The sequence below is a fragment of the Balaenoptera ricei genome, chromosome 10, assembly GCF_028023285.1.
Source record: "Balaenoptera ricei isolate mBalRic1 chromosome 10, mBalRic1.hap2, whole genome shotgun sequence".
NCBI lineage: Eukaryota > Metazoa > Chordata > Mammalia > Artiodactyla > Balaenopteridae > Balaenoptera > Balaenoptera ricei.
The window spans coordinates 79,627,020-79,654,199 of NC_082648.1; the positions used below are offsets into that span (position 1 = coordinate 79,627,020).

Consider the following 27,180-nt stretch of genomic DNA (forward strand, 5'->3'; position numbering starts at 1 on the left):
ATGTCCATATCGTCTGATTCTTCCCCGATCATCCATCCCAGAAGATGACGCAGGAAGCTTTTATTTCCATGGGTTTTCATGAACCTCCTCCCATGTAAACACAGTGATTCACTTCTCCAGCTGTAGTCATTTGACTTCTGCCCCTTACAGCTGTTTTCACAGAGGTCATCGGTGACCTTTAGTTAAGTCGATCAACATTTTTCAGGTTGCTACTTGCTGTCTTGGCAGCATCTGACGTTGGGGGCCACTCTCTCATTCTTGATGTTGCCTCCTTCCTTGGTCGTGTTTTTCCTCCTGCCTCTGCATCTACTATTTCTCAACTTCTTCTTAGTCTGCTTGCCTCTTAAATGCTTGTCTTCTCCTGAGTTCTATCACATCCTTCTTCTCCTCTCACTGGCACCATTCTTCTTGGGCAAAGCTCATCTGTACTCATGGCTTGATGACCACTTCAGTAAGAACTGCTTCTAAATCACTGTCTCCAGCCCAAATAGATAGCTGCACTCCAGTCCTCGGTACCTTAGCTCAACATGGCCAAAATACGACCCCTCATTTCACACATCAAACTTCCTCCTCCTCAATGATACTTATTTTTCTCCAATTCAAAAATATATTCCTATATATGGGCTTTTTTTTTTTTTTTTTTTTTTGAGTTCCCCAACCAGGGATTGAACCCATGCCCCCTGCAGTGGAAGCATGGAGTCTTAACCACTGGACAGCCAGAGAAGTCCCCAAAGTGGGCTTTTTTATTGTTATTTTATTTATTTATTTTTTTAAAGTACTTAGTCCAGACATCACCTCTTTCTTGAAGCTTTGCATCACCCCTTCATGGCTAGCTGAGAAACTCCTCTTCTGTGTTTCCAGAGGACTTGGGGCATATTTCTGTTATGGCACATCCATACTATGTTAGAGGTTTGTCCTCAAGCATACTATGAGTTTGGTGAGGGCAAGAACTTAGTTTTACAACCTTATAGACTCAGAACCTAACATGTTGCCAGATACCTAGTGGGACCAATAAATGTTGGTTGAATGAGTGATCTGTGGTAGCCTTATTTGCTCCCCTCACTTTCCTCGTAATCTCTAAGTACCATAACTATTTATATTAGTTTGCTAGGGCTGCCATAATAAAATACCCAGACTATGTGGCTTAAACAACAGAAATTTATTTTCTCACAGTTCTGCAGGCCGGAAGTCCAAGATCAAATTGTCAGCAGGTTTGTTTTCTTCTGAGGCCCCCTTGGCTTGTAGATGACTGCCCTCCTGCTGCCCCTTCACATAGTCACCCCCCTGTGTGTGTATCCCGGTGTCTCTCCGTGTGTCCTCATTTCCTCTCTTGTCAGGATACCAGGCAGGTTGGATTAGGACCACCCTAATGGCCTCATTTTAACTCAGTTACGTCTGTAAAGACTCCAAGTACAATCACAGTCTTAGGTATCAGGGGTTAGGGTTTCAACATATGAATTTTGGAGAGGCCGTTCCGCCCATAACACTATTATTGCTTTTTGAAAAACTGTATCTTATTTTTCAGCTCATCCTGGACAGGCAGCAGATAATAACTCTTTAGTTCCTGACCCTCCATGAAAGTGATTCTTTGGCATTTCTTAGTGGTTTCTATTTAGTGTTTGCTGACTACCAGCCATTAGCCATTCATTTTACCAAACTTAAAACAGAGTTTGTTCTGGTCTCTGTGTAGCATAAGTTCTGAACTGTCTGTCTGGGTATTAATCCATTTTATCAGCGTTATTAGTAACTGTTGTAATAATGAACTCTCACATGGGGGGTGGTGTTCCTTAACTTCCTTCTTGCTGAAAACTCCAGTTGTGGGGGTACAGGTTAAGTATAGGAGTGGGTACAGCAGTCAGAACCCTTGAAGCCCAGCTCTGCCCAGGGCCAAATCATTTTAAAGATGAGGGGAATTCAAAGACCGAAGATTTGAGGCTTTCAGGATTGGCCCCTTTGAACTGATATTCCTAGGAACGCTGTACAAAGTAAAAGCAAAATGAAAATCACCCCCTCCAACATGCACAAATCACAGGAGACTTCTAACAACACGACTCCTTGCCTGCTAAGAGAATAGTTTTGTGCACATAGTAAGTAGCCTTGGTTCTTCAGTTCTGGGCTCCTTCATTAATCTGCAGTTCAGCTTTCTTACAGTTTAATCTATAGCCCATCCCCTGGGCTAGTTACTAGCTGACTTACCTTTTACCCCTTCATTTCCAACAAGTGCCCTAGAGTCTTGGTCTCCTGCTTCTTTCTTCTTTTCTCCCCTCCCCAAGTACTCCCCTGCCCATCAGCTGTCACCTCCTTTGCTTGGGTTCCTCTCCCTCAGGTTACAATCTTGTAATTTCTCACGGGCATCCTTTCTTCCTGTTTCATTCGCCTTCTGTTCCTTACTTCTTTCCTTCTCCAACGGCCTTCTCCTTTGAGACACAGGCTGAACAGTTTCTAAGCTCATTTTGACTTTTCGTTGCTACCTACCTTTGCTGTAAAGCAGGGGTTGGCAACTATGGCCAAATCCTTGTGAGCCAAATTCAGTCTACTACTTGTTGTAGCATGGCCTGTGAGCTAAGCGTGGTCTTTCTATTTTTAAAGAATTGAAACAAAAATGAAACAAAAGAAGAAGAATATTTCATGACCTGTGAAAATTATATGAAATTCAGATTTAGTGTCTATAAATAAAGTTTGCTTGGAAGGCAGCCGCGCTTGTTTGTTTATCTGTTGTCTGTGGCTGCTTTCACGCCGTGCCAGCAGAGCTGAGTAGCTGCAGTAGAGACCCTGTGGCCCGCAAAGCCTAAAAAATATTTACTCTAGGCCTTTACAGATGAAGTCTGCCCATTCTTCGTATAAAGAGTGAGAAGGGCCGGAAAATAGCCTTGCACGACAGGAATCAGCTTTGTTTACCTTTCTTTTCTTGGTGCTTACCAGAGGGCTGGATTAAAGCTAATGCTTAGTTCTAAAATTGTTTTGAGAGTCAAAACCAGAGAGGCCTTTCTTCAGGGCAGACTTTTCCTGTGAAAGTATGTCATTATCTTTGCCATTTCTTTTGACTAAAATTTTGCCAGAAGAGATTTGTCATACCAGGGCCATTGAACCTTTTCTTTCATTTCTAAAATTGTACATAAGAGAAGAAGAATTAGGTAAACCAAACAGCTAAAACTCCTTTGTACTCTGCCACTCTGCCCATTCACACGAGGATTTAATTTCAGCTTATCGTGTATACTCACTCATGGTTTAGTCTCAAGATTTTTAAGTATTAGGGTGATGAGATAATGTTAGCATTTAAGTACTAACCACAAAAAGAGTTGAGCAAGGTTTGCAGTCATGAGCATTTGCCTTTTGTTCCCATCCATTAGGTATTTTGTGTATTTTTTTTTTTACAACCCCCCACCTTGTCTTTGTTTTCATGCCTTTTAAAGGAAATTATCACTGACACTCAAACCTCCTGACAAGTAATGCCAAGCAAGGGTAAGAATTTCTTCCCATTCGTTGGAGATAGCCATTGTACTATTTCTGTCTGTTATTCAGAAGTGTGGCTGTATTGGGTTTCTCAACCCCTTAGGGCGTTTGTTAACAATACATTTTGAGTGTTCACAGAGTACTGTGGGCTCCAAAAGGCATCAGAGGATTTCATCAGAAATAGAAGGTAGAACAAGGAGTCTGTAATCTCTACCACAAGAGAGGGGTGACATGTATGTGACATTCTGAACATTTAACAGCAGCCTACAAAGAAAGACCAATGGCTGGAGGTCCACCAGAGCATGCAGCACGAAGGCATGGTCTCAGTGGGGTGGGGAGGAGAAAGTAGGAAGTGCTTCTAGGGTGACACTGGGTTTTATGGAATGTAGTCATTGCTTACCCGGGAAGAAGCCAGTCCAGACAGAGTAGATGCTGAGTACTTTCTCCTAGACATCTTCTCAGGGTGCCTTGCTGGATCATTAAACCCATCATGTTGCAAATGGAACGAATTTTTCCCGATAAATCCAGCTCCTCCTCCTGCCTTTAGTCTTCTCATTCATGTCATTTTTGTTTTCTGAGTTATATACCTGCCCTCTTTACAAAGTAGCTTCTTGAATGAGTGGGTTCTGTGAGGGGAAGGACAACACATAGATTGTTTGGTTCAAAGGAAGAATTGATATATTTTTTTAAAAAGAGGGAGAGACAGGTAAGAGAGAGAAGATGAGTTGGTGGATGATCTTGTTTTCTAAGGATTGGATTTGGGCTTGATAGGGTAGTGGAGTGAGCCTGGAGTGTGAGGAAACTGGCCTAGGGAGAGAGAAAAACTCTCTCCCAGCTCCCATCTTCCAGGACTGACTTCAGTAACTGCCCCATATCTTCCAGATTTCCCCAGATTTTAGTTGAGATGAGAGACTTGCGTTGCATTACTCATCGTAACTAAGAAAATCCTTCCTGAGTTGGCTTCAGGTTGGTGCTGCTGCTAGGTCCTGATAGTGATAGGCTTTGATGGAGGACTGAAAATCCCACATTCGAGGTGGCATCCAACTGTGGCTCTACCTGACATGACTCTGCAGTTTCCCTTGTGAGAGGGAAATGTCTCCACCTGTTCTTTGACTCCTTTTCACGGTCTTCTTGCCTCCAGGCTTCCCTCCAGGCTTCTTAGAGCATGGTCCACACTGTCCCACTGTTCCTTCCGCAAAAACCCCACCACCCTTTTCAGGCCAGCACACCGTATAGGTGCTGTGTTGGCCTGCGAATGGGAATGCAGCTGTTGGTCTTTGGCATTATTGATGGTTCTCTGCAGGGCCATGAGAGCATTGGTCCTGGACAAATAGGATAAAATCTCCCAGTCTGAGGTTACTGGTTTTTCCGCACTCTGGGCCATTCAGATTTGGTAAACTCCATTTTGATTCATTCCACAAAAGGCTTAAATCATTTACATTGTTTTGTTCAACTCACTCAGGAAAGGAAAGCATAGACATTTTAATTGTTTTACAACAGTGTTTCACACCTGCTGCAGACTCCCACAGCCAGCCAAATGCAGATCTTGCCTCCAAGGTTGCTGAGTGCATGCTGTCTTCTTGAGGGCAGAAGTGAAAACCGCCCAGGACAAAAAAGCAGTTTCTCTTTAGAAGGTGAAGGGGAGCAGAATAGGCTGCCCCCAGATGTGCTGCTTTGGCATGTGGATGATTTTGAGCTGAAGGCAATCAAGGCCCAGCAGACTGAAGAAGAACTTTTACCTCTCCCTTAACTATCTAAAAGAATTTAGACAGGGGGCCTGGCCACGAAAGAGAGCTATTACCAGAGATAACTTTTTGTCTGAATGACCTTATCTGTTTGGCAGGGCAAATATCTATTTACCAAACATCTGGTCTTCTTATGGTCCTGAGAATTACTCTCTTCCCCTTTGAAGCCCCAGACTCCTAGCCCATTCTTTAGCTCAGGAATCTATATAAGGCTCAATCTCCCTACTCACCCTTGGGTCTCATATTTTTATGGGGCTCCAGTACATGTAAAATTAAATTTCTTTTTCTGCTGCTAATCTGTCTTAGGTCAATTCAATTATTAGGCCAGCCAAAGAACCTAGAAAGGAAGAAGGAAAATTTTTTCCTCCCCTACAAAAGTAAGAAAACAGGTGCCATGAAGGAAAGAGGTGCCAATTAGGTATTGCTTTTTTTTTCCACATAAGATCCTTTTAATTTAAAGAACATTTGAAACAACAAGGATTCACTGTATAGCACATGGAACTATATTCAATATATTGTAATAACTTACAATGGAAAAGAATCTGAAGCTGTACACCTGAAACTAACACAGTATTGTAAATCAACTATAGTTTAATTTAAAAAAAGAACTTTTGAGTAAATTGAGAATATAATCAAAAGGACTAGAAATCAGGTGATCTAGGCTCAGATGTTTCCTGTTTCCTACTAGTTCTGTGTCCTTAGACAAGATTTAAAAAAGAAAAAACTTTTTACTTTGAAATAATTTAAGACAAGTTCAGTAAAACAGTTCCCAGGTACCCTACACTCAGTCCCCGTTCCCCTCCCACCCCACAGTGAAAATATCTTACATAACCATAGTCCATTGCCAAAACCAGGAAACTGACATTGATTTAATACTATTAAATACATTATTGGGATAGTTTTTACGTGTACTCTGCGTGTGTGTGTGCAGCTCTATGGAATTATGTCACACGTGTAGATTCGTGTATGCTTTTGGTTTTTAATGCACACTTATCTTGAAATTATTTTGAGCCTTTGTGTGAATAATTAATAGTAGCAAAATAGCAAAACTGGAAATTATTAATTTGGAAATCTGAATTTAACACTCTTAATTAAAAGACCTCTGGATTAAGAAGTAGAAGGTCAGGTTCTAATTCCATCTCTCCAACTGGAGAAGAAATGGGGGAGCTATACCAAACAGAAATCTTGATTTCCCGTGGTTCCAGCCAGGCACGTAGAACTCATCCTTCTTTCATCTTGCACTGCACCAACCGTCCTCCCCAGCGTCTGTCCCATGAGCAGGGCTTCTAAAATATCCCCCACATCTGTCTGCTAGTCTCCTTCCCTTGCCTGGATGACTGCAGTAGCCTCACACGGACTCCCTGTACAATCCATTTTCCATACAGCAGGCACAACCATCTTTTAAAAATATAAGCCAGATTATGTTGTTCCTCTGCGTAAATCCTCCTCCAGTGGCTTCCCATTGCCCCGAGAGTCCGATCGGAGCTCCTGCCCAGAGCCATGAGGCCCCTGTGGTGGGCTGCTCCCATCCCATTGACGTTCTCCTGCCTTATCACTGTGCTGCAGCCTCGCAGGCCTCCGTTGTCTGTCCAGTTGGCCACCATAGTCCTCCCTGTGGGCTTTGTTCTAGCTCTTCCCTCGGTCGGGTATGCCCAGCTCCTAGTTTTGCTGTGATAACTAGCCCCTTCTGGACATTTATTTAGGTGTCAGTCCAAATTAGACACCTCCCAAGTCACTTTCTATCATATCATCATCCTGCTTTATTTCCTCCGTAGCATCTAACATGATCTGAAACTATCCTCTGTGCTAGATTGGACTTGTTTTTACTTGACTAGTGAGTTACCCTTCCTTCGACTGTAAGCTCCTTGAGAAGTGGGGTTGCAGTAACTGTTTGGTTCACCCTCCATCCCAGAGCCAAAGACAGTGCCTGCCCCATAGAAGGCATCAATAATTATTTTTTGAGTTAGATGCATTAAAGCACCAGGTAATCACAGAGGTTCTTGAAATTGAAAAAAATTACTTAATTAAGTGAAATAATTTGATGTTTAAGATTATTAATTTTTCCCCATATTTAGGACTCTGAGAACATTGTGATTAAATTCCTATATACAACGGATTCCCTTTTGTGTGCCCGTGTGTTAGTAACAGGTCTTTTTTCTGAGGCAGGACCATTTCAGATGGGAAAGAGAAGTCCTCTGTACCCTGGTGATAGGCTCCTGTTTGCCTGAACATGTCAGACAGACCACCTTAGTGCTTTGAAGTGATAAAGTTGAAATTCCCTCCATTCAGTTACCCCCATCAGCTGAGCTTTTGCATTAGAGAAGACCATTGAGCAGGTTTTCATACAGAAGGTGCAAGAAACTTAGTATCATGTGGTTTGGCATTTAGCCAGACTTGCTTTCATTATTTAGTTTAGGTTGAACACATCCCTTTTCTTTTGAATTTAGCATGTAAGTAATGGCTCCCAGAACTGGAAGACATGGAGCTGCTAATGTTCTGACTTAAATGGAAAGAACAGAATTTATGTCCTCTGCTTCATTTCTTAAATTCCTGCTTAACTTCCATTTTATTGATTGTCAGAGCCACATAACCAAAATGTCACTCTATTTACTTTTGATGGTGTTACCAGCCACTTGTGCCATTTAAGCCGTTTTAGAAATGTAATGTAGTGTAGGAATATAAATACATATGTTTTTAGACATGTGTTATGCTGAATTAGTGATTTACTGCTGCTGAAGGAATGGTTTTTGTTTGAAAGAAATGGTTAGTCTTTCACTGACTATTCTTATCAGAGGTTAATACACTTTCTCTTCTCTGATTAAATTCTGGAGTTCTCTTTTGAAAAATGCATGTACCCATATAGCTTCCAGTGACGTAAATGTTGATCTTTTGGTTCCTTTTGTTATGTTTTTATTGTTGTTACTGCTAATGAATTAATTTCCAAGCAAATATATACTTGTAAATCTGGAAGATGATATTTTTCTCTTAAAAGCATTTTGCCATTTTCACATTGTTATGCCCCTAGCTTATAGGGTGTTTTCTTGAGAAGTCATTTTCTTCTGTGGATTTTTAAAAAATGGTGTACTCATAGTGAGTGTGATCATATTATGAAAAATGTGAGTGATAGAATATGATTAGATGTACTTCAAAGTCATAGTCTGTGTGAAAAATTGATGCTTTAAAGCATTTATTAACAAAATTTGTTCTTTTTGTGTTACCCTCTCCCCCCTCCTCAGGTCCTCTTAATGTTTCTATATTTTTTTGGTGAACCAAGCATGACTTGAAGAAGGTAGTAGGGCAGAGGGAGGAGTTGGAGGGGTATAAAATGAGCAGGCTGCTTTCCCAGGAGCCTCTCACTTGCAGGGTCTGAAATGACTGCTTTTGGGGAGCAGTGATATTCACACTGAGGGAGGTAAAAATGCCTGCCCATTTTGAGGAGCTTTTGCTTTCATAATAGAACTTCATTGTACAAACCAAAGGATGTTTTAAAGGAGAGGACCATTTGCAATTGAGTGTTTTCCATTCGGGTAGCATCTGACAGAATAATTTTCAGAGATTTGTAGTATTGCATGCAATCATAGCTTAGCAGTTGGATCTCATTATTATTATTATTTTTTGGCTGCACTGCACAGCTTTCGGGATCTTAGTTCCCCGGACCAGGGATCGAACCTGGACTCCCTGCAGTGGAAGCGTGGAGTCCTAACTGCTGGACCACCAGGGAATTCCCAGATCTTTTTATCTTTATGATAGAATTGTACATTTCATTTCTGTTTTAAGTCCCACCCATGCTTTTTAAGTAGTGTAGTAAACTGTTTTCTTACCTGCAGGGTGACTGAGTGAAACTACGTATAATTTGCCCAATAGTAATTCTGCGATCTGTATAATCCAATGTATGCTATGGCTTTTGCACTGGATAACTTTCAGATGACTTTTGTTTTGGCCTGCAATCTTATTAGTAAGATTGATTCAGGGTACTCATTCAAAGTCACCTGATTTGTCTTTCCTCATGTCCTAAGAATCAAATCTCTGAGCAGAGCAGCCATTGGATACAGGACAAACCTTGGACTGGTGTATCTATCATTTTAAAAAACGATTGGGGGAGAGACACTCTGTAAGTTGTGATGTTCTATGATGATTCCTTTTTTTTTTTTTTTAATAAAAAAAACGATTGCTATCTAACAAACTACCCCAAAACTTGGCAGGTTCAAACAACCATTTTATTTTGAAGGTTAGGGATTCAGGAAGGGCTCAGCTGGGTGGTTTGTCTCTGATCCATGTGCTGTCAGTTGAGGTGGCTGGAGCTGGAGGATCTGCGTCTCAGATGGCTTTTTCACTCATATGTCTGGTTCTTGGGCCGGGATGGCTGACGGTTGATGCTGGCTCTTGGCAGGGGGCTCAGTTGGGGGCTGTTAGTCTGAACACTGCCACGTGGTTCTCCATGTGCTTGGGTTACTCACAACATGGCAGCTGGGTTTTTAGAGGGAGCATTCCCAAAAGGTGTGGGTGGAAACTTTAAGGCTCAAGGCTTCTTATGACATAGCCCTGTAAGTCCCAGAATGCCACTTTCCCTGCATTTTATTGGTCAAGTAAGTCACTAAGACCCACCCAGACTCAAAGTGAGGGGAATTATCCTCCAGCTTTCAGTGGGAGAAGCAGCAAAGAATTTGAGGTCAAGTTTAATGGCTGATGATGGAATCACATCAGGATAGCATTTATTTAATCGCAGTTTATGCCTCTCCTAAGGTTCAAGTGGCTTAAAGTACAAATACTAATAAGTAGTTTCATGTACTGGTACCCCCATTCCAAGTGGGGGTACCAATTAAACACAAACTCTGAGGTCCTCCATTCCAGTCATGTAGTGCCCTAAAAGTGGCATGACTGTAATCTCATTTTATAATATCTAGAAAGATGTCAGTCCTCTGAGTCATTGTGCAAACTAGTTTGTCAAAAGAGTTCAAAGGAATCATAGATCTTACAGCTGGAAGGGACTCTAAGGGATTACATCATCATTATCACCTTCCAAAGAGATTTATTGAGCTCTACTGGGTGCCAGGCCCTGGGAATGCAGAGGCGAATATGACAGAATTCTTGCCCTTGAGACATAGTTGAGAAAATAGGACTGATGCGTAAGAGATGAATAGAAATTCATAGCCTGAGTGGCAAATACAAGTAGAGGCGAAATGTGTACAAGAAAGAGAATTGATCAGTAGAGGCTGTTGGATCTGGGAAAAGAGGTAAAGAGATAGGCTCCTCATCACAATGAAACATAAAACCGATTACCTGCAAGTCCCTATGTGACCTGGGCCCCTGCTTCCTCTCAGCTCCTTTTCTGCCTCTTTTCCTCGCTCACTGGTCTCCTTCCTTGAATATGCAGACATTTCAGGACCTCTGCATTTGCTTGTTTCTCTATCTGGAATGCTCTTTCCCCAGATATTCTCCTGGCTTCTTTTCTCACTGCAATCAGATCTCTGGTCAGATGTGCCCTCCTCAAGCCTTCCCTGACTACCTACCCTGTCTGCTTTCTACCCTTCATCACCATTTAGGCAGGGCCTAATTGTCTGCCTTGTTCATTATTGTATCCTCAGCAACAAGAAGAGTGCCCGGCAAATAACTGGTGCCCAATAAAAAATGGTTGAATGAATAAATGAGTAAGTGAATATAGAACCTTGAAACAGGGGAAGGATTTAACAAAGTGAAGAACAGATGATGTTGCTGGCTGCCTGCAAGGTAGAGTGAAAGAGAAACGAAAGTGTACGTGGTACATTCATAAATTATCTGTTTCAATACCCTGACATCAGGGGTCATTGTTTTATAACCTTGCGTCCTTCAAACTACCTTCTTAGCTCTATGTGATAAGCACTAAATTAGGGCTTACACAGGGAGTGATTCATTCAGACTAGAATGGCTGGGTCATACATGGCCTCAGTTGTAGGAGAACTTGCCATTCCTGAAAAATACTCTGTACTATACCACTTCTTTGTCTTTACTCCTGTTCATACTTCTATCTGAAATATCCCGTGTTTTGTTGTGATGTTGAAATTCCACATGAATGATCCATTTCCTCCATTGTACTTAATATTTACATGACTTGATTATCACATAAGGACATTCTGCTTCAACTGGAAGTATTTGTGTACATGTATTTCTTTCATTTGAATTCAAACTCTTAGAGGGCAGAGCCTGGGTCTAATTCATCTTTTATTTACCTATACAATACATAAGAGATTCTTAATAAAAATGTGTTAAATTTAATTAAATATGAGAAATGAGTGTACTTCAGCTTCTAATGTAAAACAAATGCGTATGCCTAGAAATCAGAAGAGGCAATGCTAAATTCCCAAGGAAACAAAACAATAATGAAGTATCTTCATCCATGGATTTTCCTGGTCGATTTGATCTGTTTAGCTTCCTCATATTGCATTCATGATTTGCAAAGGGTCTGTAGAATCAACAACTTACACATTTTATTTCAGTTATCTCTTGCTGCATAACATACCACCCTCAAATGTAGTGGCTTAAAACAGTAACAGTTTATTATTTCTCACAATTTTGTGGGTTGGCCAGGCTCAGCTGGGTGGTTGTTTTGCTCCATGTGGCATTGGCTAGTGTCATCATTATAGCATATGCTTTTGGTTTTGGAGCTTGACTGGGACTAGAATGTTCAAGGCACCTTTACTCACATGTCTTGTATTAGCCGTAGACAGGAGCAACTTTGCTGTCCTCAATAAGGCCTCATTTCCTCTGGTATCTAGACCGGCCTCCTTAGAGCACGGTGGCTGGATTCCGAGCGTGTCAAAATGGAGGTTGTCACTTCTCTTGGGGCCTAGATCTGGACCCGGCACAGCATCACCTTCACCACATTTTGTTGCTCAAAATGAGTCACAAGTTCAGAGGAAGGGGAAGTAAATGTCACGTCTCGATGGAGTGGGGATCATGCACATTCAGGGATGGGAGGAATTATTAATGGCAGTGTTTACAGACTATGTACATCAGCATGCTTAGATATTCATTAATATTATCTTTTCAATGAGAAGTAGAACATCTTTAGTAAAGTCTCAGGCCTTTGAGTATTATTTGAACCCTTTGGCTTTGAATTTTGAATGGTTTCTAGAGAGAAGTGCTGTGAACATTTTGGGCATAATTGAGTAGCAGCTGAAGACGATCATTGACTGTGTTGACCTTGTTTTTTGCTCTGCTTGCCATTTATATTGTGTTGTACATGTTCCCTTCATTTGCGTGGAAGTTGGGATCAGAAGCCAAGAGATCTGAAGGGTGGTCCTGAACTCTTCTCTGGTTCTCAGTGTAACTTAGAGCAGGTGACTCCAGCAGCAGGACAGGTAAGCACAGGCCACAAAGCAAAAGGAAACAAGCCAGTTGCTCTCGGCTGATATTATAATGTGAACAGATGGCAGAGGGAAACTTGAATTACTCAGCTGCTGTTTGGCCTCCATCTTCTCTGCCCTAACTGGTTTCTCTGATTCTGTTCTTCCCACATAGCAACCAGAGATCTTTAAAAAATGTAAATCAGGTCATGTCATTCTCCTGCTTAAAACACCCCAGTGGGTTTCCATTGTACTTGTAATAAAATACAGACTCATCATAAATTGGCTCCTGTTCCCACCTCTTCAACTTCCCCTCCTATGACTCTTCCCCCCTCTTTATGTTTTAGCCACATTTTGTTTTTTTCTGTTCCTGGAGCCCCCCAGGTTTATCCTGCCAGGTTCATGCCATCTTAGGTCCTTTACACTTGCTGTTCCCCTCTCTGGAACACTCTTCCTCTAGATCCGTGTGCGGCTGGCTCTAGATGACCTCAGAGAGACCTGTCATGACTCCCAGACTATAGTAGTGCACCAGGCATTCTCCCTCACAATTTCTCTGTTCTGTTCTTTCTAGAACTGAACCCGTTTCTCAGTTTTCACTTGTATAAAGATGGGGTTGATAATAACAGAACATACTTCATAAAGCTGTTATGAGGATTAAATTAGTTAATATTTAGAAGGCTATCTGGCACATGATATGCTCTCAAGTGTGAGCTGTATTATTATATCACTCTTTACTACCTGCTCATTTATTTGCTTGTTTATTATCTTTCACCCAGCACTAGATTGTCAGCTCTTTGCAAGCAGGGACTGGTTTTTTTTTTTTTTTTTAAATTTTATTTATTTATTTATTTATTTTTGGCTGTGTTGGGTCTTCGATTCTGCGCGAGGGCCCTCTCCAGCTGCGGCAAGCGGGGGCCACTCTTCATCGCGGTGCGCGGGCCTCTCACCATCGTGGCCTCTCTTGTTGCGGAGCACGGGCTCCAGACGCGCAGGCTCAGCAGTTGTGGCTCACGGGCCTAGTTGCTCCGTGGCATGTGGGATCTTCCCAGACCAGGGCTCAAACCCATGTCCCCCGCACTAGCAGGCAGACCCTCAACCACTGCGCCACCAGGGAAGCCCAGGGACTGGTTTCGCCTGTCTTGTTCATGTCCCATTTGTATCCCCATTCTGTTGGCATATATAGTAGATCTTCAATACGTACCTGTAAAATGAGTAAATGAAAGGCAGAATGGTCATCCTGAACAGGCTAGTAAAATCCATGGTAACATGAAATTAAAGCTTGAGAAAGTTGAGTGGATTGTAAGAGATTTTTTAGCTGCTCAAAATGAGTGTAAGATTTTTGATCCAGAAGAATTGTATTCCAGGACACTGAAAGAACTTGGGAATAATTAATTATTGTTTTATTTTTATGGAATTTTGAAGAGTGGAGAAATATCACAATTATGAATGAAGGTAAATGCAATCCTGAGTTTCAATAGTGAGGAATATGAGTTCAAAAACCATGGACTGAGGGGTGGGAGGAATTGGGAGACTGGGATTGACACATATACATGATTGATACTATGTATAAAATAGACAGCTGATGGGAACATACCGTATACCACAGGGAACCCTACCTAATGCACTGTGGTAACCTAAATGGGAGGGAAGCCCAAAAGGGAGGGAATATCTGTATGTGTATGGCTGATTCATTTTGTTGTGCAGTGGAAGCTAACACAACATTGTAAAGCAACCATACTCCAATAAAAATTAAAAATCAAAAACAAACAAAAAAACCCCCCATAGACTGAGAGGGAGCCTTATGCTATTTGTGGGTAGAGTTCTAGAATGGATTATTGAAAGGATGGTTTGTGAATGCTTAGAACAGTGTTGCTTAGTGGGAAAGTGGGGCACCCTTAGAGAAAAGAGACCTAGAAAAATAAATTGTTTTTTTTTTTTTCAGGTCACCACTTAGTTTGGTGGCAGAATCAAAATGAGAATAAAGACCCCCTGATTCTGTTCCAAGGGTGTTTTCAAACTGGGACCTTAGAGCGCCTCAAATTCTATACGCCATAGAGTCTTTTTTGTATGTTTTTATTTTGAGGATTAGCTGGGAAAAAAAAAAACACTTTTGAAGACAGTTTCTCAGTTGGGGAACATTGACCCCTGGAAGTTCAAGGACATAGTCTCAGAGGTCCATGAGATTTAATTCCCCTCCGCACTCCTTTAAAAGAGATCTGTGCAGTACTCTAGGTGAAGAAGCTCGGCATTGTGATATTTTGCCAGTTTATCTGAGTAACCAAACAGTGCATGTTGTCCATGTACAGAAAACAGCACGTTCTTCCATTAGACCTGTGTTGTCCTGTGCTGCAGCCTCCCATGTGTGGCTTTTGAACGGTGAAACTGACTGCTCCAAACTGATATGTCCTGCAGTGGAAAATGCATTCTGGATTTCAAAGACTTAGTACCAAAAAAAAGTGTAAAATATTTCATAATCATTTACTTTATTTTGAGTATTTGTTGAAGTGATAATATTTTTGATAAATTGGGCTACCTAAAAAATATTATTAAGATTAATTGCACCTCATTTTTCTTTTTAAAAATGTGACTGCTTAGGTCACTAGAAAATTTAAAATTGTGCGTGTGGCTTGCATTGTTGGATGGTGCTGCATTAAACCTGTTGCCTCTCCCAGGAGGAAAGGTGAAGGAATTGGTAAACATCAGTGTGCAGGTGAGGTGATACGACAGCTACCTTCCACCATTTGGATGGCTCTGATTCATAAAAGAGATTCTCTCTGTTGTGTATTTCTCAGAAGGTGGAAGGAAGACAAATGGCTAGAATTTGTAAGCCAAGGTAATATAAGAAACACCTTTCTAAAACAGTTGTCCAAATATGGTTATGGGCTCTTTCTAGAGGTAGTGAATCCCTCATCATTTTGCATAATTCAAGCAGAGACTAGATAGCTGCTTAATAGGTTATTTGGAGAGAGCTCAGGTGGTTAAAATGAATTCCCCTTCCAATCCTGAGATTCTGATCCTGAAATAAAATCAGGCAGAGAGCTGGTTTTTACAGAAATATAAAATAGATGGATTCTGTGGGCAGGAGAAGAAAACAAAATTTACTTCACTCTTTGTTTCATTTTCCTTTAAACTTTCATATGAATGTTTTTTAGGAGCTTTGAGGAGCTTTGCATTCTTCGTTACAGACAACCGTTTGGTTCTCTAAGCCTGGTGAATCTGGTGAGCAGTGCATTGGTTAGGAATGTGCTTGCCAACAAGTCAAGCAAACAAACAAAATCCACCAAACTGACAGTGGCAAAATAAGTAGAAACTTATTTTAATCATGTAACAGGAAGTCTGGAGGTCAGCTGCTTCTGGCATTGGTTTGTTGGCTCAGAAGCATCAGGGCAAGTGTCTCTGTGCTTCTCTTGGCTTTTGTTTTCCTTCTGGTAGCAAGATGGCTGCAACTACCGACAGTGCATCTGTAAGGCTGGAAGGTAGGGGAAGGAGTAGCTCCTGATGCATCTGTCAGTTTTATCTGGAGAAGCAGTAGTCTTTTCAGAAATTGCCAGCACACTTCCCCTTTTGTTTCAATGGCTAAAATAGTCATATGGCCACTCCTCGCTGCAGTGGAGGCTGCAAAGTGAATGTTTGTTTTTCTAGCCTCTAGAATGGAGACAGTACAGGAGAAGGAGGTTGGGAATGGTGGTTGTGTTAGCCTGAAGAGCAGGGTCTGCCACAGATTAGCCTCAGGTGTGACTGAGGGCGCCACTCCCAAATCTGATTCAGGTGCTTCGGAGTCAAGAGGGAAGATCATCCAGTGGCCGCTGATGACTTTTGCCTAGGTTGAGTTTTATTCAACAACTCCTTTTTAGAGATGAGAAAACTGAGGACCAGAGAAGTTCATGCCTTTGAACTTGTAGGATAGGACTAAGACTTCTCACTTTGCCCCTTCCACCTTACTAACTTCATTAGCAAGGAGAGCATATTCCCCCCAAATGATAGGGCACGTTGGATATAATTGTCACTATCTTGGATCTTTTTCATGTAGGTTTAGACATTTTGTCTTTCTACAAAAGAATTTTGAGTAGGTGAATGTAACGTGTACAGTAAGGAACAGCCTTATAGTTTTTACGTTTGTCTCCCCATTAATTTGTTGAATTTCCCTATCAGTGTTCCCTGTGCTTCTCTTTTTAAACCAGTGGCCCATTATGAGTATGAGTGGAATAATATATGTGTAAGAATAAAACAGTTTTAAGCCACCATGATTACTGGCAGTGTCCAGCTGAGTATCTGATTGTCACCAGCTGCTATACGTACTCCTTGGATATGCAGTTGCATATTCTCAAACAGTTCTGCATGGAAGGAAAAAAATATTATTGATTGATTAAAAAAATAAAAATTGAACCAGATTCCACTACCTCCTTTAAAGACTCAAGTCCCCCCACCGCCTGCCTCCTTCCCTGCCTCATTGCTCCTAGCAAAATCCCTTGTGAACGACTTTGGGAAATGATGGTGGTGGCAGTGGTGTGATGGTATTTGTGAGAGCAAGAAGATGAAAGGTTGGAAATATATGAGAAAATCAAGTTTTGCTGAAGAGGAGAATTGATCTGTGGAGTATTGTAAGGCAAAATGAGGTTGGTGTGTAATAATGGAAAGAATTTGATATATGAAATAGGGTCCATTGTGGGTTGAGAAGCTGGGGACATTTACTTTGACCATTTAGAGGGCAGAGAATTTGATAGGAAACTAGCTAGTTGTGGAATGCTTCCTCTGTCTATACATTATATATAACTCTCTCTTAATCCTCAAAAACCTCTCTCTATGAGGAAGGTATTTCCCGCATTTTGCAGGGAAGCAAGCTCAGAGAGATGAACTTTTCCAGGGTTTGAAAGCTAATACATCATGGTGTTGTTATTTAAACCCAAGGCTGACTCCAAGACCTGTGACTCTCCTACTGAGTTAATCTGAATGTTTGCAAAATCTGCAGCTCTAATTGTTTCTGCGGTTAATGTTCTTGAACTGGCAACGAGTAAATAGTTTAGCTATTTAATGACTCTCTCAACTTTTTGGGCTTATTCATTTGAGACCATGTATTATTTATTTGGGACAATGTATTTTTACATTTAACTACATATTTGATTTTTCTCAGGTCTTACTTTTTGTATTAGTGAACCAAGCTTTACTAGTACTCTTTTTTGGAGGGGTACCTCTCTTATCAGGCAAAAATCTTATTCAGATAAACAAATACATGCCATGACAATAAAGAACTACAAGTTATTATTTTTTCCCCATTCTTTTCTGCTGTGCATCTTACCAGGTAGAAGTTTAGTTTTCATAGCAGGAAAGAACAAGTAGCAACTTTGTGAATTGTGGCATTTGAGATTAGACTGATAAGACAGTGACCTACAGCAGAGTAGTTAACAGAAAGGAACAGAATAGTTGCGGAAGACAGAGGAAGGTCTATTGTAACTGAAAGAGTAATCTTTGGCATTTGGCCATCTCAGTTTCATGATAACACGAAGAAGCAGGAACCTTGGAATTGCTCTTCTTTATATTCCATTCCTGGATAATTACCAACCATACTCAGATTTTGAAAGGTCCTTTTATTTTGTGATTGCATCTTTCAGCAACAACTCTTATTATCCTATTATGCAATTTGTCTCATTTAAGATGCTCAGGTGGGGAAACTTTCAGCCTCAGCAACTGTAAAGATCACTATGATTGAGCATTTTGTGGCACTTTCACTCACTTTGCTGTTGAGCAAGCAGGATTCAAGGCAGGTGAATTCTTTCCAGATGTGCTTTTGAATAATGGGACAGATCCCTGGGGTCTCTTCAGGATAACCCAAGTGACTGTGTATGCTTGCCCCCCTTTGTCCACACATAGCTTCCTGTGGTCACTCCGCAGAGGGCTCTGTAGTTGTGGGATGATTCCACAGCGCATACGGAATCCAGGAGGACAGGTAAATAGTCCTCCAAGCAGCGGATCCCCGAGCTTTCCTAGGTCTGCTTGTTTGGGTACCAGAACCCATCCCTCTCCAGGAGACACGCAGCAGTTTTGCTTTCATTTGCTTTGTCACCATTTTAGGCATGAAACGGAACCGTTTTCTCCCAGAACACAATGTCCCTGTGTAGAAGCAGTGAGGAGTCTAGGGCCAGGCCTGTTAGTAACTAATGCTGAATGACTCAACTTGACACTGATGGCCTTCTCCTGAGGTTACTGAGGAGGGGAGGTGTGGGCAGTGTGGTTCCTTTACCCACTGTGCCCAGCCCCCAACTCAGCGATGGGCTGCCAGGAGGGCTGAACCAGTGGGAGAAGCCAGCACGTGGACGGGATTTGCTGACATGTCCTGACGTGGAAGACAGGGCACACCCAGCTCTGTATTAATGGCACGCGTTAGGTCTGAAGGACTGAATGCAGCTTCTAGATGTGCCTCCTCCTTGCCAGGCATGTTCAGGGGAGAAACTGGGACCCACCTTAGGGGTTGGCGTCAGCTCTTTACGAAGCTTTTCCTGACAATACTCTGTATTCCTGGAGGAGGACTTTGTGTTGTTCTCATGGGCTTGCCTCTAACCCAGAACTTACGATGCTGTGTTTTGCTTGTCTGTTTCCTTTTTTATCTCCCTAGACTGTGAACCCTTGAAGATAGGGATAGTATATCTTATCACTGTTTTAATTCTCAGTGCTTAGGTCATATTATGTGTTCACTAAATGTTTGTTAAATAAATGAAATAATAATATTCAACCCCTTTATTCCGCATGGTTCTCCATCCTGTCCAAGGACAGAATTTTATCAGAAATTATATTGGTTATCCTCAGTTGGTACTCAGACTAATGAAACACAGTAGCATAGATATGAGTAGAGCTGAAAAATAAAGGTGATTATAAAATACATAGAAATAAACTTAATAAGAATTGGGCAGAATTTATGAGAAAAAGACTTCTAAACTTAGCTGAGGCATATAAAAGAACACTTGAATAAATAAACATATCCTGTATGTTGGCGAGAAGAGTTATTATAGTAAATGTATCAGTATCATTTTTGTCCACATTAGTCTAAAATTTAATGCTATTCCAATACAACTTGCAATGGGATGATTATTCTGTGGAACTTGATAAGTCCAGAATAATATTGTTTGAGACGAATGAAGAATGAAAAACAGGGGAGAGTTTATCTCATCACATATTAAGACATTGTAAAATATAGTAAATAAAAACAAAATAGCATATAAGATAGAAGCCAGTATAACCTGGATTCCAAAACTTGATGAAGACATTATAAGGAAAAAATATGGACTTCATTAACATAGATGTAAAAATCCTTAACAAAATATTAACAAGTTGAATCTAGCAAAATAGAAAAAAGATAATACATCATTACCAAATGAAGTTTATCTCAGAAACTCAAGATCAGTTTAGCGTTTGAAAGCCATGTAATTTATCATGTTAACAGAATAAAAGAGAATTTAGAATTAGTCTAAAAACAGACTTGAGTATACATATGGAAACCTGGTACAAATCTACAATCCCTTATTTGAAACATTTGGGGCCAAACATGTTTCAGAATTTAGGGTTTTTAACAACATCTCATAGTCAAATTTGTGTTTATTTCCACAGCAAAACTGATTAATAGTGACACTAAATGGGATAAATAAAGGCCAGAAATAGCATCAGCATTACCTCAGGTAAGACTTTGCTACCACATAATTTTGGCACCAAACTTTAGAAAAAACAAACAGAAAGTTCTTTGTTTTCAAGAGCTTTATGATTTCAGAATCTCAGGGAAGGAATTATCAACTTTTTAACATAAAGTTGGCACATTTCAAATCAGAGATGAAAGGACTTCTGAAGGGTGTTGGGATTACATACTAGTCATTTAAGAGAAAAAGAAAGTTAAATCCCTACTTTAGAGCAAAATTAATTTTTTTTTTTTTTTTGGCTGCGCTGCACAGTTTGCAGGATCTTAGTTGCCCAACCAGGGATTGAACCCACGTCCTCAGCAGTGAAAGTGCAGAGTCCTAACCACTGGACTGCCAGGGAATTCCCAATGATTTATAGAGATATTACTGTTAAAAAATTAAAGAATCTATAAAAGTAATAGAATAAACTATATACCCAGTCTTTATTTATAATCTTGTGATAGTGGAGATCTTTGTAAGCATTACACCAATGGTAGAAACTAAAGAATTAAAAAATAAAGAAGAAAGAGAAAAGAGAGATTAAACTGTGTAAAAATTAACTTCTATACAACAAAGAACACCATAATAAATTTAAAAATGAATGCCAACACGGGAAAAATGTTGGCATCATATATAATAGCAGCCAAAGAGTTATTACCCATAATTTATAACAAGCTCTTACAGATTAATAAACAAAAGATGAATTCTCCAGCACAAAAAAGGACCAATTATATGAAAAGGCAGTTTGCAAGAGAAGAAATACAAATGGCTGCCAATATTCTACCAGTACTCAGACAACAATTAGGACTACTACAGCTTCTATAGCGACTGCAGCAGCTACAACCAGCCGCTACCATTTACTGAGTGCTTATTGTGTACCAGGGACTGGGCTAAGGGCTTTACACAAAATGCTTAAGAAAATACTGAGACAGGTGTAATTATTTACACTTTGCAATGAGGAGTACACGATTTAGTGAGTCGAGGCAGCTTGTTCTAGGTCACACATTTAGCAGGGCTTTTGTAACTCAGAACTGTTTGCCTCCAAAGCGCTTGCTTTTCAGTAGACGCTGACTTACTGCCTCTATATATCAATGTACTTATGAAAAGAAAATCAAATGAAAGCAGCCTGAAGTTACCATTTGTTTTGTCTGTCAGATTGGCAATGATTTGAAAAGAATACTCATTGCCAGGGAAGGTCAGGATGTGGAGAAGCCTGGTGGGAGTATCAGTTGGCATGATCCTTCTGGAAGGCAGTTAGGCAATATGTATCAAAAGCCACATCCTTTGACATAGTATTTCTACTTCTAGGAATTTATCTGAAAGGACTAATTTGACAAATACTCGTATGTACAAGGATATTCAATTCAATATTGTTTATAAAACCACAAGGTTGAAGGAAACTTACTTGTCCTTCGATGAAGATTGGTTAAATCAGTTAGGGGAGAATTGATGATATAAAGCTATATTTATTAATTTTTGAACATTGTCCTATTCAAATTTATTATTGGATGGAAAAATAAAACAAAACAAAGCAGGTTGCAAAACAGTCCATGTGATGCAACCCTATATTTGAGAAACTCAAGTTGTTTATATATGCATGTATGCCAAGAAAAAAGTCTGGGACGTGGCGTTGACAGTGGTGTAATTATAAGTGATTTATTTTCTTTATATTTTTCTGCAATGTTTATTGATTTATTTTTTGCTGTTACACATATACTCTGGTTTTTAAAAAGTACTTAAAAATACATATAATTTCCCCGTACTGATGGAACATCCCAACTTGAAGATTAAGCACAAAATCTGGGGATCTAATCCAGGTCTGTAACTTTACTTTGCTTTTGTTAGGGGGTATTTAGGTACTTTCCATACTTACATTTTACTCTTTGAAAGTTGACACGGGCATGAGTTTACACATACACATAATTTCCCACATGTTTTTCCAAGAATTGCCAGATTTCTTTTTCACTGATTGTGTTTAAAGTCATAGTTTGCCAGCTATTTGGTTTACAAAATCCAGTCAGTGTGAAATTGACGTGAATAAACTTTTTAATAGATATAAGGAAGTCCTATTCATGTTTGCCCAATCAGTAGATCAAGGTCAGATTTCCTTATATGGCTGACACCTTCTTAATAACAAGTGGAGTTTTTAAGAGTAGTCTTAACAAATGTAGCTGAGGAGTCCTGCCCAAGGGAAAGGTTTAGAAAAGTATTATTTCCGATAGGGAGGCGGCCATGTTGGGAATATCTTAAAAGGCTTGATATAACCTAGAATTTACTATGAAACTGTGAAAACTAATATATGGCACGTGAGCAATTTGCACAGTGCTTTTCAACATCTTTCTAACCACTCAACATTGTTTAATGATGAGAATTGTGGACTAAGGAGTGTACATTTTGGTGGTGTTTGAAGATTTGGATATAGGGATTTGAGTTCCATTTGACTGAACTGGCAGTTTAAGAAATAGATTTTTAAATTGCTTACCAAGTGAAAAAGGAAAACACTTGTAGTGAAAATGCTGATTGTAGATAGTTCTAAAGGCTATTTGGGGCATCAGAACAAGGTGACAATCACCGAGAAAATGGTTAGTAATGGGCTCTTAGAGACAGTGTCTTAATGCAGTTGTTATTTTAAATTATCTTTAAAGTGGTTTATTGACCCTGTTTTTCTGTTTTGACACTCTCTTTCAAAGGTGTATAAGTTACACTGATACTATTTGAATAGTGGAACTCTTATGTAGCAGTTAAGAGGGTGCATTTTGGAGTCAGGCGGACCTGTGTTAAAATCCAAACTCTACTACATAGTAGTTTTTTGACCTTTGGCAAGTTACCCAGTCTCTCTAGGTCTCTCTCAGTTTCTTCATCTCAAAAAATACCAACCTTACAGGGCTGTTGAGAAGATTAAGTGAGATAATTTTTATAAAGAGCTTAATAGCATCTGACACAGGTAAATGCTTAGGTTGCTTTAATGATTATGTATAGTTCAATCTTATTTAGAATATTTTAATAATAATATGTAGTATAATGGAAAGAATGTATGTTGTACTGTCTAATGAACCCAGATTTGAACCCTGGCTGTGCCCCTTAATAACCCCATAATCTTGGCAAGTCACTTATGTGCTGAGCCCGAATTTTCTCCTCCATGAAACGGGGTCCTCCATAATGCTTACTTTGTCAGATGTTGTGAGGATTAGAGATGGTAGGCCAAGTGTCAAACTCTGTGTTTGGAGCAAAGTAGATATTCAGTGAATGGTAACTATTGTCACTGCTATGAAAGCTAATAAATATCAAAGAACTTCTTAAGGGCTTTTGATATTTTCCCTCTTTGTTTTTTACCTTTAGTTTCAATTCTTTAAGAAACTGGGTACACATAGCCAAGACTATGCAATATAAGAAAAGCTAAAGAAATTATATAAAATTGACCATAGTACTACATTCGGTAAACCAAAAGAATAAGAGTCTGAAGTGATGGACTGTATTAATAGAGGAGGATGTGTACATAGGGCCTGGCCTTGGGGCCCTTGTCAGGGACTGGTCTCTCAGGAAGAAGCAGCATGAAGGCAGTGGTTTCATTTCTCCTACTCGCCCCCTGTCACTTACTGCACTGAGGAAGTGTATGTCATGGGCTTCTGATCCTGTGCTGGCTGGCCAACTGGCCAGTCCTCTAGAACAGCTGCTGGAGGTGCCTGGTGCACTGGCACTGAGGGCAGGCCCGGCTGGCTGGCAGGCACTTGTGATGTTATGCTAATGAGTCCTTCTGTGGAGGCTGCCCTCCCAGGTGGGCTTTGTCCACACACGGTCCATCTTGCTTCATATTTGCATGGTATGGTGCTTGATGTATCCATTTGTCTGCCTGTCCTCCTGCCCTCCCTCCCTTCCATCCTTCTTTCCATCCATTCATCCATCCATCCATCCATCCTCTAAGTGCTAGGTATAGCAGTGAAAAACAGATAAAATGCTTGCCTCAAGGATCTTACATTTTAGAGATTCAAAGCATATTTATTTATTTATTTACTTGTTTGTTTGTTTACTTATTTTAGGCTGCATTGGGTCTTCGTTGCTGTGCGCGGGCTTTCTCTAGTTGCAGCGACTAGGAACGGGGGCTACTCTTTGTTGCAGTGTGCGGGCTTCTCATTGCAGGGGCTTCTCATTACGGAGGCTTCTCATTGCAGAGCATGGGCTCTAGGCGCGCAGGCTTCAGTAGTTGTGGCTCACGGGCTTAGTTGCTCCGCGGCATGTGGGATCTTCCCGGACCAGGGCTCGAACCCGTGTCCCCTGCATTGGCAGGTTGATTCTTAACCACTGCGCCACCAGGGAAGCCCCTCAAAGCATTTTGAAATGTCAAATGTAGTATCTCATTTGTTTTTTACAATGAATATGTGAGTTTTGAATTTTTTAGTACTTTTATTTGATAGATGAGGAAGTGGAGATATTTTGAGTTTAAATGGCCTACCCAGGATAATAGTACTATGAGTAGAACCCCTTAGTTTTCATTCATGGTTTAGCACCCTTTCTCCTATGACACTATGCTTTCTATTCTAAATATGTTTTCCTTTATCAGAGCACTTTTTCATACTGTTTTCTTCTTGATATATCAATCACAGGTAGCCAAGGGAATTTGAGTTCAGTGGACAAACTTTAACCTTTCAGTGTGTTCCTATTGCTCTTAGGGTGAGATTTGAATCCAAACTGTCGTCTACAGTGTCCTGAAGCATCTGGCTATGCCACCTTCCCAGCTTGTCTTGGGACACTTTCCCTCTTATAACCTGCCTTCTTTCCTCACCTCAGAAGCATTGTGTTCTTTCCAGCTTCAGGCCTTTGCATATTTTGTTCCCTCTGCTTGGAATGCTTCTCTCTGTTTCCCCTCCTGTCCCTCCACACCCACCTTCATCTAGTTTCACTCAACTCATAGATCTCAGCTTTAATGCCACTTCTGCGGGGAGGCCTTCCTCATCCCCCAGCCAAAGGTCAGGTCCCTGTGCCATACATACTTTCTCACAGCATCTTGTGGTTTTTCTTCGTAACAAGCCTATCACAATCCATGGATTTGTTTGCTGCCTTCCTTCCATCTTGGAATGGTTAGAAGGTAAGCTCTATGAGGGCAGGAACTCTGGTTATCTTGTTTCCACTACTGTTTCCCCAGCTAGCACTGGGCCTTATATTAGATGCTCCAAAAATATGGAATGGAGAGTGGCTGGAGCAAATTTATGGTTTGTTCAATTTCACTTCCCTCTGGAATCTGATTCTAACAATGAAGGCGGTTTATGAAATGGTGTAGGTTACTCATGTTTCATTAATGTTTAAATAAGGAATGGGAAAGCAACTACTAAGATTTGGAAAGTTAGTAAAGTGGCAGCAAAAAGTGACAAAGGGGAGAAACAAAACTCCATACAGAGCCTGGGGGAAAAGAGAATAAAACAAGTTATTTGTTTTTGTGTCCCTTTCCCACTAAACTTTGAGCAATTCGAAGTCAAGCACCACAACTTGTTTATGTTTTATATTCTAAAAGAAAGTACAGTGCCTGGCACATAGTAGCTCTTGAATAAATGTTGAATGAATGAATGAATGAATGATATACCCCTTACCTTTGAAGCTGCCTTCTTGTGTTCTTAATGCTGAAATTAGAAATAGGAATAGTATGATTTATAGAAAGAATACTGGATTTAGAACCAGACAGATATAGGTTTAAAACTGCATTGAGACTGGGAATAAGTATGCCTACCAAGTGGGCTTATTGGGAGGGTGGTATATAAAGTGACTGGCACATGTAAGAGGTCCTCGAGAGATCTTAGCTCCCCTTTTCTGCCTCTCTCCCTTTGATCTAGTCCCAGAAAAACTTTTGAGGATTATGGTACATAAATTGTTAAAATAAATAAAGAGAACTTCAAAGAAAATCATGCCACTGGAGCTATGACATGAATCAGTACGTGGCACTCATATTTATCAGAGCAAACATGACGCCAGATGCTTAAACAGCAATGCAGGACGTTGTGTAGGAATTGGAGAATAATGTTCTTATTATTCTTGTCTGTGGTCAGCCTATTACTAGAAAAAGAAACCAAAATGATTTCTAAGGCCCTTAGGTTCAAACCTTTCTGTTTTGACCTCCGTCATTTATGTTTTTCCCATCTTTACTTACAAACATCACCTAACCCCAGCTCTTCCTCAGATTCTTTCTTCTAATAGTTTTATTTTGTTCTCCACAGTAAATTCTCTCTTTTATTTCCAACAATGGCATTTCAGATACTTTTGATGGGTGGATGGAAGGTGTGTTAAATTTTGATAGATCCACCAGTTTCCTTGAGTTCCACACTGATTTCTTTTAGGATGTGACTAGGTAGCCCGATTATTCTCCCGTACCCCAGCTCCCATCCCCATCTAATTATGATACAGAGGACAGAGAAGTGTGACCAGTTTTTCTTTTTCCTCTGAGGATAGAGCAAGAACAAATGGCTTCAGACTACAGCAGGACAGACTTTGGATCAACCAGCAGGATCTATATGAGCCTTGTACTAGGCTCATTATGTTTAAAAGCTAGAAGTCATTTTACAGCCACACCAGGTTAGTTCTCGTTTATAGCACCTGTTTTTTTTTTGTGCAAAATATGCAAGGCTCTGGAGATGCAAAAACAATTAGTTCCTCGAGGAGTTTGAGTCCAGCAGGGGAGACAGATGCATGAACAGACATGGTACTATCCGATAGAGGCAGTGCAGGTACTTGTACAAGTGACACAGGAGGCAGAGATGGACTCAGATGTGGGACAGGTGAGGGGTGGTGGCATAGGCCGCCTGCTGAAGAGTAGAGTTCACTGTGTGGACAGGGTTGGAGAGGCTGTTCTAAGTAGAGGAAAAAGCGCGTGGAGAGACATGGAGACGTAGTAGCATGGTGGGTGCAGGGAACTCCAAGTAATTAGATATTGTTTGATTGTCAAGTACGAAGGCTGTTGTGAAGTCTGGCAACGCCAAGGTAGGTTATAGAATTTCTTTCTTTGAAGTCTTAAAA

General features: G+C 40.5%; 1 protein-coding gene across 2 annotated transcripts in view; it reads left to right on the forward strand.

Annotated features, from left to right (window-relative positions):
• The window catches only part of CRADD (CASP2 and RIPK1 domain containing adaptor with death domain), a 218,037-nt gene that overhangs the window by 20,559 nt on the left and 170,298 nt on the right, over positions 1–27,180 (forward strand). The window contains exon 5 of one of the 2 annotated variants that reach the window (XM_059936672.1): positions 20,120–20,187. The exons of the other annotated variant lie outside the window; for it this stretch is intronic. Within the exon in view, the coding sequence (XP_059792655.1) occupies positions 20,120–20,157 (38 nt within the window). The 3' untranslated portion in view covers positions 20,158–20,187. The remainder of the gene's footprint in view (positions 1–20,119; positions 20,188–27,180) is intronic. 2 annotated transcript variants of the gene reach the window in all.